Genomic DNA, 12,724 nt, shown 5'->3' on the forward strand with positions numbered 1-12,724 from the left:
AGCACAGCAAAGTGAGAATCCTCAATTGTGCTACCTCAGAGTCCAGAAGTCCCCTTATCGCACCCTTTTCAAGGTCTTTTTGCACTCTCCTTATGAGAAAGCCATGCACCCAGTGGCGGCTCGCCGAGGGAGTGCTGCGGTGCGGTGGAGGGGCATGGTGGGGGGGTAGTGGAGTCCGACATACGACGGTAAATAGTTTTATTTATTTAATTACTTACCTTACTCCTGTCCGTCGTATGTCGGACTCCACTACCCCCCCACCCAGGCCCTTCCCGCCCCTCAGCACTCCCTCGGTGAGCCGCCACTGCATACACCTGATAACACCACTATCTACAATTTTGGTTCTCTCACGTGCTTTCTCCTTTGATTAATTATGTCAAAAAAATGTATAAATGTTAGGGAAACCTGGGGGAGGAGAAAGCATCATATGGTTAACTGCTTGCAGAGGCAACGTTCGGTCTATCTTTGATCCCATGTCCTTATTTTTGCTTAATAAAAGTGTTTTAGACTTCAAGTTGGGTTGCAGCCACATTTTCTTCAAGTTTGGTCGACTGCATTTTGAAAAGTTGTGAACATAAGTGGAATTCAACATAACCGACAAACCATGAATATTACAAGACATTTATGAATTCCAATTTACTTTTGGACCTTTAACTGCCCATACTAGTTAAGGGTTCTTAATAGCTTTCTTCACCTAGCATACAGAGTAGAAATAGCAGAAGCATGTGAAGAGAAAGAGTATAAAAATATACAATATAAATATTGAAAAATGTAGACTACCAAAAGAGAGACAATGAATTATATGCAATCTTGCAAAATTAATGACATGCACCAATGCAACTTATCTGAAAATATATCTACCGGAAATAAAACTAGTAATTACCCCAGTGAGGGTCTATGTGGTAAAAGAGTTTAGCTTTCCTTGGGAATCTTAATTCGACAAAATATGTAGAAAGAGGTTTTTGCTTGATTTTTATTTCTACTGTCTACAATTAAGTCTATATTTTAACTTGGAGCCAACATACTCATGGCTAAAAGAATCAGGGCCCGATTTATATTCGGGTAGACGGAGTATTCTGCGTTGGCACGGCAGAGGACTTAACATCCGCTACGCCAAGACTACTCATGAGCCAGATTTATAAAGGACCAACAAAGTGGGCCGTCATTTATAAAGGCATTGGCAGGAACCGCAGTCACTGTTTCTCATCTCAAAGCATTTTACCTTTCAATCATGAAACTGGATCTTCTTTTTTTAAAAGAAAATTTATGCTCCCCTCCCCTTAAGAGTCTTTTCCTATGGCGAAGAGAGCTTTAGAATGATGTTACTGTTCCGTACCGCCAGGTTCTGCCTGGCGGTAAGGAACAGTAAAAAAAAATGACTACATGTCCACCGATCTAAATTGGGTGGGCAGACATGGAGTCATTTCCCCGACAACCCTTACTCCCAAGTGCTGTCGGAGGGGACTCATCCTGACAGAGTAGTCTCCACTGATTAACCGTAAGGTCTGCCTTCATGTAAATGCGGCAGACGAACCGCTATATTGGCGGGCAGTGAACTTCGTCACCGTTGTGAAGGAGTACCTCTCCGCCAATATATAAGTACAGCCCTTAATCTTAAAGAACTAGTAGACAGTAGCCAATACATTACATTGGCTGCCAAGAAATAATGAACATTTAAAAAGGGAGCTTGTTTCTTTATTTCATGATTGTTAGTTTATTCAAACAACTGCATTCCACCCATGGATATAAATCCAAAAGCTGTGGGTGGATATTGCCTAAAACATAGCACGTGCTAGTTAAATCATTTAAGACCCAGGCTATTTGTAGTTAGTGACCCTTACAATTGGATAGGCGTTAAATAATTCCACATATCCTACACTTCACATTGAATAAAGAAAGTGGTGCCATCCAAATCAAGTTACCTTCTGATTTCATATACACTTGCAGCCCTTCTGACTTCTTGTGTGCCACCACTTTCAGGCTCAGGTTGGGGTATTTCACAAATGCCTTTACCCTACAGCTGTATGCCCCTAGGTCTCCAGGCTGAGCGGAGTGGATTCTGAGACGGTATGATCCAGGCAATGGTGGAAGCTTTTCTAGTGAGATGTGGCGCCTGCCAACTTCACTGTTCGCATATTCTGTGCCGAGAGTAACAATTCCATCCGTACTCAGTCGGGCCACAATCTGTCCGCGTGGTATCTTGTCACTCGTCATCTCCCACTCAACTGAATACACCACATCGGGCAGCGGGGAAGCCACGTCTGTGACATTGCAGGTGAGTTCTAGAGTATCTCCAGATTTGACCTTGATGTCCTGGGGACCTACTGCTACTCCCAACTGACTGGCTGGAAAACATAGAAGCATAGGTTAGCAGTTTAGATACATCAACACAATTTGCATATAACTTTTTTTATAACAACATTTTGATACATCTTTAGAAACAAACACTACTTTATGGTGGTCTCAGAACACTGCAGTTTTATTCATTTGTCCTCACATATTAGAACAACAAAATTGTCTTTTAATGGTTATTTTCAGCTCTCTCGTGATCTTACTCATGACTGACTTCGTCAAATCACTCCTGTATTTAAATAATACTAACACAGATGGGGAGTGAAATGGGGAATCACAACTTTCCCCTCTCCCTTCACCCCCTTGTGGGGCAACCCAGATTTTTAACCTGGGAGTACCAGAGAGCCCTACGGCAACTGGCAGGGGGTGAATGCAAAACACAACGTGACATGTCTGAAGAGGGTCAGATAAACCCTCCGACAAGCAACGGGCTGATCTGGACTCCCGGAGGGGGAGAGATACCAATACTGCCAGCTGCGCCACAAGCTCCTCCAGTTGGGTGTTGAACAGGGAGCGACCAGACCAGTGACGCCCTTTGAAAAATATCTCATCACAGCCCCCAACGATGCAGATCCCTAGAATATACTGCATGCTGAACACACGGCAGGATACAGGTGAACTCACCTTTCCACGACCGTGGGAGAAATAATTACATATCACCCGTGACACGGATCAATGGCAGGCGATTCTTCAGTGGTTACACTTTTCGCCCTAAGTGGAATGGGTATGCCCAGACGTGGGTCCCTTGCTCACTGTGCCACTGGATTCAAGCTAGCCTGGCTGATGACGGCTGATTAGCCAGAAACCAGTCCCAGGATGCTTGTTTCCAGTCCAGAGAGGACCTGGCTTGCCAGTTCGGTCTGGACTGTTCCCATGAGGCACAGGGTCAAGACTGATTTGCATATGGCTGGGTCCAAACTGGAGTGGCGTAGTGGGCAAAAGAATGATGGATTTAACCCAGATATCTTGACTGGGGGAGAATGTTTGAATCATTCAGCATTACGTCCATCATTTGTTGCAGGTGACTTCAGGGGTTACACACAAGGCCGGGAGGGAAACGACTCTCAAACTCCTATATAAATGGCATCATATGCCTCAGCGCCTAGCTCAGGTGAATAAAGATGATAGTGCAGAATGCTGGAGGGAATTTGCAGAGCAGGGATCACTAACTCAGATCCTGTGGTCCTGCCTGAGGATCCAGGGATTCTTGGATGGGATTCTGTCCATGATACACCAGATTGCAGGTTCGGAGGTCACCCGCTGCCCAGAGATCATACTCCTGGACTGACCGGATAACAGCAGATACTCAAAGTAAAATAAATAATACTGGATTTTAAAACCCATAAGTAATAAATAGTTCAGTAAAACTAATTGACAAATTATTAATTTCACCGTAAGTGGATCAAATATTCTCTTTAGCAGATAACAACCAACTAATGCAGATTCAGAAAAGCATTAATGAGTATGGAAAGTAGTACTACTACAGGAGTACTCTTTGTGTATTCGTTCATGCCTTTTGAATCAGCCCCAAACTGTCCACCTCTCTGTTAATAAAAGTGCAAAGAGGCGCACCCATTCTTGTTTGTACTAACTGTATAGGACTATGACACACACATTCTCATTTTAGATGTTTTGAGGCAAGTACAGAGACAAATGCAAGATTATGTAAATAAAAGTACTTCAGGCGTACTCCTTTACATACTCTTAAGTGCATCAGCCTCCTAACTTTTTAAAGGTAAGTTCTAGCAAAGCAAAGGGGAAACCCCTGTGTGCTGTTATTATTAGAGCATGTATGCACTGCAGTCTGGAAGGTAATGATCATATTAGAATGGTTTCCTAGCACATTTTGATTCAGTCCCACTGTTTCTTGATTGTGTACTGCAGGAGCACGTGCAGTTCTGTAGCAAGCAGGGTGATTGCGCTGATGATTGTTGGGTGGCTGCGAACCAAACACCATAAGAGAATCATTGTGACTACTCTGATTGTGTACACAGGTATTGTGGTTGTCAGCATGAGGATGCTTGATCTTTCGGGGAAAACCACAATAACAGTAAGAGGGATGCAGGACCTTTAAGGGTGGCTGTCTCACTGGAACGCTGTCTTGTGAAGCAAACTTCATAGACTATGTGCTTGGTGGATTTTAAGCTCACTTTCTATTTAATCTTTTGACTCAGTCCTGCATTATTTTATTTTCCAGAGTGCATCCTTCACTGCCTTGATGAAGACCCAGCACAATACACCCACAGTACTGAAACGTTGATGAGCTACCAAATCCCGGATTGGCATCTGACACTAGATGTGGTTCTGAGGGGATTCTTGCATGAAATGCCTAGTTTTTCATAAAACGTTATAACCACTGGCAACAAAGTTATGCCTTTATTTGTGTATAATAAGCTGTTTGTCACTAATCACATCTCACGTGAACGGATCCCATACTAATAGCCACCAGTAACAAAACACATATTGACTGGTACAATGTTACATGCTGTATCCACCCACCCTAACGTACACCCGAAAACTACATGAAGTACAAGTCCAGTATCATCAGGGATGGCCCTTCTCTTCAGGAGCTAATAACTATTTTCCCTGAAGGCAGTGAACTGGAGCTCAATTCATCAAGGACGTGCACCCCCGCTAGCGAGATCACCCCCGTGCGCCCCACCACTTTACCTCTATTGTGAGCAGAGGTAATCCTGCACCAAGTTTATTTTTCATTTCTTTTAGGGATCTGTTGTCATTCAACCCCAAGCAGAGCGCTTCTCTTTAATTGCTGGCGGCTCGGACCAGGTGCCTTAACTCAAAGTGGCTACATTGTCCCTTACTCCATTAATCCCCAGGGCTCTAAGCCATGCTGCTCACCCGTTGTAGGCCTGGTCTTTTCCTAACAGCTGAGTCTCCATGGCCATCTTGGAAGTGGAGTGCGCTGACCCACACATCTACGTCACTCCGCTGGAGGGCCAGAAAGGAGGCCCAAGTTCAGAGAGATTCACTTTCAACCAGCTGTCGGCCATCACTTCACCCTTACTCCGCCTAATGGTCCATTCGCTCATTCCTGCCTCCTTTTCACCAGCACTGGTCTAATCCAGTGCCTCTCTCTTACCATCCCCCAGAGGTGCCAGCCGGTGAGGTGCCTCAGTGACATGTACCCACCTTGTGGCGCTTCAGCTCATACCAGTGCCATGGCCTCTGTCTGACCTCACAGTTAATGGCTAGGGGGTTCATGTGGCTTTTTTGCTGGAGGTCACTGGAGGCCTGAAGGCTCTCTATGCTGCCATCTTCAACGGAAGTCTAAAGTTTAATATTTTCGATGGAGGGATGTCATTAGATCTCACAATAAAAACAAAAATAAGCTACATTAGTTGTAAATATAATAATTGAAGCAACACCATCAGCATAGAATTGGCGCGTGGCTTGGTTGATTCATGATTTGACCTCTATAGGGTGGCATTGAGAGCTATGGTTGTTACAGATTCTTTGAAAGTTTAAACTGGAATTTAACACAATTTGAAACTTTTATTAAAATGTAATAAGTACAGTCAAACTAGCTGGTTAATAAGAGAATAATCTTTAGTTTACTATCACTGAAGGCGGACAGCCTACTTAAAACAGGTAAAATGTTGACGTCTTCCATAATTTCGGTCCCTGCCCAGAGCTTTTCGAGGCAAGCATATTGATTAGCTTGCCTGTTACTATTCGCCTTTCATTTAATGACTTCAGAATAATTCACATAAAAACTATGATTTACACACTATTCAAACAAATTAGTAATAGAAGATGGCAGATCATCTAGGCTGAACATAGAGAGGTACATTAAAGAGATCTGTAAACAGAAAATGCTCCATAACGAGGGATAAGTTGATGAGATAAAATGTAAATGTATGTCATGGGGAAAACATTAATATTGCAGAGGATGTGCCTGGATAGCAGTGTGTCATGGAGGAAATATAGGCCTTTTTAACGTTAGCTCTATGATGTAAACATATGTTTATGTTTCTATATGGTGCAAATCTTTAAAGCATTTTAAAGAGAAATAAATATTTGGTTTGAGTGCAACCATTAAAATGGCTGGTAGCCAGGCATTTACAGAAAAATCTCTTCTAAGCCTTAAAATCATAAAGGTGAGGCTATCTAAAATGTAAGGAACCGTTGCCTCTATTCTCTTCTACCACCGACGGCCTCAAACCCAGTTGGTGCCCATTGCGATATCACTATAGAGAAGTGATTGAGGCTATGTGGACACTTGCCCGCTGTGATTGAGAGCAAGAGCGCAAACTCTTCAAAAGAAATACCAAACAGCAGCCAGCCAGCTACTATATTTGACTCTGCGGGGTTTCAGAAGACAACCCAAGTGCAAGACTGCTTTGTGCATAAACACCAAGTTCTCCAGAAACAACATATTGTAAGTGGAGGAGATCCTTGTTCTGTGACTGCTGACTGCAAAGAGGTTTCAAATACATTTTGTGAGTTAGGTTGGTATTTCTTTTAAGGATAAGAAACATATGGATGGACATTTCAATTTCAGTTCGGTCAACCGGAGATTGAAAAGAACCTGGAAAATGATTTGAAACTTTGATGCAACGAGTCTACGAGTGCAATACTTTCATTAAACAGTTGCCCAGAGCACTAATACAATGCTATTACAGTTTTTTTTCATACCAATTGTCTGAACGTTGAGCTGTGCCAAAACGGAGCGCTTCTCTACAATTTTCTTCCAGCTCCCATCAGGGTCCTGGATCCATTCTCCAACCGTGCAATGGTAGGTCCCTGCATCTTCAGGTTGTGCCCTGGTGATCACCATCTTGTATTTGTCACCACCAGACTTTTCGACACGAAGCTCGCCCTTCTGGTAACGGTCAGCATACATCTGATTGCCTTCCGCACCCTGAACGCTGAAATCATGCCGCACTGCAATGATCTCCTGCAAATTCTGGAGTCCCACTGGTGCCTCTGGTGAGGAGAAGCCGAAAGAGACGGAAAGGTGCGTGTGCTGTTGGGATGCGGTCGAAGCTGTGCATGTGAGCTGGACCTCCTTGCTCTCTGGAGTATTCAGCGTCAGGGGGGAAGACAACAACTGTCTGCCCTTCGGAAGGGAGGGAGAGACCTGGAGAACATCTGGAATGACTGCAGTAGACAAAAAGAGAAAAAAACATCCTTTAAGCTTTAGGTATGCATGCACTATTTCAAATCACTGGCGTAACAAAGCCTGAGGTGGCCACCCTGCAAAGTTAGTGGAGGGGCCCCCTGCGGACCCAATAAGGAGCTCTCCGGGAGGGGGCCCCCTGGAATTTGGGCCTACCCACCGCGGGGGCCTGTGTTACGCCACTGCTTCAAATTAGCAATTAATAATTATCTGCTTTTAAACAGCTTACACCAAATCGTGGTATTCGGCATCTGGGATTATTACCAAGTGAAAGAATTTACAATCTTAAAAATGTTGAGATTTAGGGGATATCCAGGATTACTTTGGGCCAGAAAAAACAGCACGCAAACTACTACTTGGTTTCTGATCCACGAGTACATGAGGGAACAATATGCTCTGAAACCTCTCTAATCGGAAAATACCACTTGTTTAACCAGTGTCATAAAAATGAACTTACAATTTAGCTCACTGTAATGTTGAATACTTATTTTCTATCACTGTACATGTCTAAATTAGGAATTAATGTTCACTGTCTCACAACTAAAGCAATACTGTAAGCACACCTAAGCTTCATCCTTATAGGAGTATTACTTTATTTATTATTCAATAAACACAACAATTGATAGACAAGTGTTTGAAATAATTTCAGCCACTGGTAATGACTCACGACTCATCCCAGTCCAGTTTGTTTGTCCACCATGTCTTTCAGAGAAGAACCAGCCACATGCAAATCACCCTTGGTTCTGCCCATACTGCCAGGCCAGGTTCCCTCTGAACGGGAATCCAAGCAATCACAGAAAGGTTTCTGGCAAAATAGGCCTAGTCAGCGAGGTGTAGCTTTAGTCTTGTTGAACAGTAAGCACAGAACCCATGTCTGGGCATAACCGCCACACTTAGGACAACACACTGAGGAAGCCAAAAAAAGTAATGGGTGGAATGTGTGAATTAATCTCAAGCACGGGTAACTACTCACAGCCTCATTCCAGTATTGTTTTTTGCCCAAAGTCAGCTCAGACAGGAACAAGTCATATTCAAATAAGCTTTCGTCCTGCTGCAGTAGGACAGTCCAATGCACACTGCCAAGACAGGTCTACTCTCAATGGGAACAGAGGCAACCCAGACCAGCTGTGACCCAAGTAGGCCGCAGTGAGGTATAGCTTGAGTCCTGTGGCACAGAGAAGATGAGAAGCCCCTTTGGGCATACCTATTGCACTTAGGGTGCTGCACTGATAAAAACAAAGTGATGGATGGAGTGGTTGAATTATCTCACCATTGGTAATTACTGAATGACGCATCCCAATCCATCATTTGTTTGCCCACCATGCCACCCCAAACTGGAACTGCCAAACTGCTTGGTTCTAAACCTTCAAAAAAGAAATATTCTAGAGGAAAACATTTGTAACTTGTATCACAGTTCACTGTAATATTTAGTACTCTATTTGTTAATGACTTCTTATTAGATATGTATTTACCGATGATATGGGTCATCTTAGCTCTGACCTAAGTAGGGTAAACATATTACTTTTACCCAGGGGTGTGGAATTTGATAAAATATCTACTTGTCCATGGTGCAGGTTGCTTCATAAATCTACGTGTCCTGTAACCAAATCCACTTGCCTCTTTGGTGCCATGTAGTGCAGCGACAAATTATGGCAACAATCTCATTATATAAGAGCTCAGATATAGCCTCTCTGATTATGCCAGGGCTCATACCAAAGTAGTGTTTGAATACTTGCAATCCCCTTATGTTGTCACGTTTCTGCAGATCTACATAGTGGGGCTGAAGTTAGTGGTAAGCAATAGTTCCAGGGTTAGAATGCCCTTTTGAATCTGTGCAAACCTACTAACTTGCATCTTTTAAGGGTTTTCAACAACGTTCTCTATTCTTTTCCCATACTGGAAATTTACTCCTGACAATGGCAAACGTAAACCTTCTTCCAGGTTTGGGAGAAAAGTGGCTGGTGGGAAAGTGAACTTGCAAACACTCAGATTTTCACATGAGCAAATCTACACATGCACATTTGCTCATGCTAAAATGCAGTTCACAAATATTTTCTAGAAGTACTATTTCTTGTCCTACTTCTGTAAATTCTTGGGGATTCACGAAAGCCGTATAGCTGCCCTTAATGCAAGGACATATACCATGGGTGCACTTTTGAGACTTTCTTTCATAATTAGACCCCTAATTTGGTCTAGCCTCGACTGTGACCTTTTGTGTTTAATAAAATTCTGTCTCTCTCTCTCTGTATCAGCTGGCTTCACTGTGAGTGACAGCATTCTGCTCTTTCACAAGAAGCATATCGGCATGCAAAGTACTTTTGTTCAGTGCCAGTAACAATTGCGTCAGTGTGTACTTTTAGACCAAAAACAATTTTTGCTTTGCCAATGTTTATGATAATGGTGAGGACCCGGTAGTTCCCACACCAATAAGGTTTTACAAAAACCGTGCCAAAACAAGTCACACATTGACAAAACTAAAAAGCTGACCACCAATTTCAGACCTACCGACTTTGCCAATGCTTATTTTTGTTTCCCATAATCTTATTGAAACTGGTGACACTGATATTACATTAGGAATATTTTGGGGAAATACTAGCATGCATCAACACATGCTACTAAATGAGGCTGCAAAGAAATGGTACCTGAAATTTTACAGTAGTTTAGCAAAATGTTTTTTTTCTTGCTTTCATTTTTTATGAACATTTTATTTTGAAAGCAAAGAATCATCAATTTTGCTTTCAAGCTTCTGTAAATATTTGCATCAAATCAGAGAGCATTCTGGGAGCATTATACATAGCCACATAGTGCTCAAATTTGAAAACGTGTGTACACATTTTTATACTGGAACCACTGTCAGAAGTGCAGTCGGAACTTACAACATTTACTCGGGGCACTCACCCTAATAATAAAGGTTTTCAATTAATGAACCATAAATACAAGTTTGAACAGCATTTACATATGGATAAAAATATTACCTTAACTGCAGACAGTGCTCTTCCCTGATCCATAATGTGATACTGCAAACTGGCAGCCAAAGGGTTTGTACTGCAAACTGGCAGCCAAAGGGTTTGTGCTGCAGGGGGTTGGGCCTACTTGTCCCACGGACAAAATACACATTAAAACTTGTTGCCCTTGACCCCAAACAATATGTCCTGCACAGGACTATAATGATGCAGCCAGTGCTTTCCATCTTTGACAAGGTGGTGTAGCCTCAAATTTATCGCTTAAATATTTTTTAGGGTTAAGAAGGAAAAAGTCCATCTTCTTCATCTATAACCAATTTCATAAAAGATATGTTTCCAAGGTAGGTATCCACTTTTCCATTGAGTGTCACCCCAGTACCGCCCTTAGCTCTCCCTTGTGTTGTGACCCTTTGGAAATGGCTGCATCAGGCTTGGGAAACAGAAAGTAGGGAGATTCCTCCTGACTGCTCAACCTCCCATCACGAATCAGAGCCTCCTCCTCTCTTGAATTCTGCAAGAAGCTCTGCGAGTAAGGCCCTCCCGCCCTTTGAGGCAAGGTTGTTACACATGCTCAGCGCCAGGATACTCTTCTGGAGATAGCACGCATTACAAATACACATAAAATAAATAAAAAGGCAAAATCAACAATAAAATCCTAAAAGAGGAATGTAACCATATTTCTTTAATTTCAGGCACAGTACGAGTTAACGATCACTGCCCCGCAACTAAAGGGATACTGTGCACTATACAGATCTACACTTCAACTTAATGAGAAATAATGTTTCACATTTAAATTAAGAGTATATAGTAATTTAAAGAAGTGTTACTAGTGTACCAAGATATATCACATTCCTGCCACCATTAACTGCCACAGTATCTACTCTTGAGCTGTTTTACCTTGAGGTTTCAAATAAAATTATATATTTTTCGCCTTCATTAATCCTTATTGCGGTCAACAGAGCCTTAAACAATACTGTGTTCCTGAAATTTCCAACTACTCATCCTCTGCTTACCAAAGCATGACACAGAATTATTAATGTTAGATGAGCGCATTCCTATTGGTGCATTTGTATTGCAAAAATATAATAAAGAAATATGCCTACTTGAGTATTGCGCTAATAAGATATTCATTATAAATAGAATTAATTCTTCTCTAACTTCTTTCCTTCCAAATTCAGTGAGAATGTTCTAACTGAACGCAGCCTTTTCTGAATATATTTTGACTGAATCTGCTGCATTTTCATTCATATGTATAATTATTTAGAATTAAATCGTTCTATATAGTAATGTTCAAAAAAATTGTACTTAGAAATAACTCAGTGAATCTTGGGAATTGGAAACATCCCTTAAAAATCCCAGTTCAGGTGTTCAGATTTAACCAGAATTAGGATTAAGGTAAACAAATGTAAATAGTCTGTAACCCCATCTCTCTAGCACAATCTTTGTCAATAACTTGTCTGCTATGTAGGATCAATCCAAATAAATATTCAAACTGGAATGATTTTTGGAGTCTTATGAAATTCAAAAAAAAAAAATCCTGTGAGTTCTAGTAAGGGTAAGATTCAACCAAGGAAAAGATACAAAAACATGTGGTTATTGTTCTGTAGTTGTGAACATCAAACTTTTACGCTAAATCTTACTTTACTTTCTTAGAATACAAATGCTGTCGCTGAATCTCATGTACTAAATTAGGAACTATTTGTATTTTGGATGCAAAATGAAAGTAGGTAATTCTTTATTCGGGATCAGGGATTCAACATGAGATTTTTAGGGTTTCAGACTTCCTTACAATGGATTTCAATATTTTACAACTAATTTATTTTGGATATATTCGTTTTAATTCCCAACAAAATATTGAGAATGTTTAACCCATCTAAATGCACTATGCCATAACCAATTACTTGTCGAGGGGAGGATATTTTTTCATTTTTACTGTGCCTCACCACCAGGATATTTCTGGTGGTGATGGACTGTAAAAAAAAATAAAAAAAATAAACATCCAACCACCCGCTCTAAATAGGGTGGAGAGACGGAGGGCTTACCTTCAAAGGTGCGTACTCCATCTGGCTGTTGGAGGAAGGTTTATGCCGCTGATTAAATCTGTGTAAATCTGGCAGTCTGTCAGACTCAAAATTGGGCGGGCGGACCAAGAGTTCGGTGGACAATGTACTCTGTTGCCATCGCAACAGGATGCCCTGTCTGCTAAACTATAAATCAGGCCCTTCAGGGGTAGGTCCAAGTAAGACCAAGATGAATTTAAACTCATACA

General features: G+C 41.7%; 1 protein-coding gene across 1 annotated transcript in view; it reads right to left on the bottom strand.

Moving 5' to 3' along the window:
• Window positions 1-12,724, bottom strand: part of IGSF8 (immunoglobulin superfamily member 8) — a 162,703-nt gene that overhangs the window by 56,583 nt on the left and 93,396 nt on the right. The window contains exons 3-4 of the mRNA XM_085637156.1: window positions 7,009-7,473; window positions 1,923-2,345 (exon numbers count right to left, since the gene is read on the bottom strand). Coding sequence (XP_085493282.1) covers window positions 1,923-2,345; window positions 7,009-7,473 — 888 coding nt within the window. The remainder of the gene's footprint in view (window positions 1-1,922; window positions 2,346-7,008; window positions 7,474-12,724) is intronic.

Source organism: Triturus cristatus, chromosome 12, assembly GCF_964204655.1.
Source record: "Triturus cristatus chromosome 12, aTriCri1.1, whole genome shotgun sequence".
NCBI classification, from domain to species: domain Eukaryota; kingdom Metazoa; phylum Chordata; class Amphibia; order Caudata; family Salamandridae; genus Triturus; species Triturus cristatus.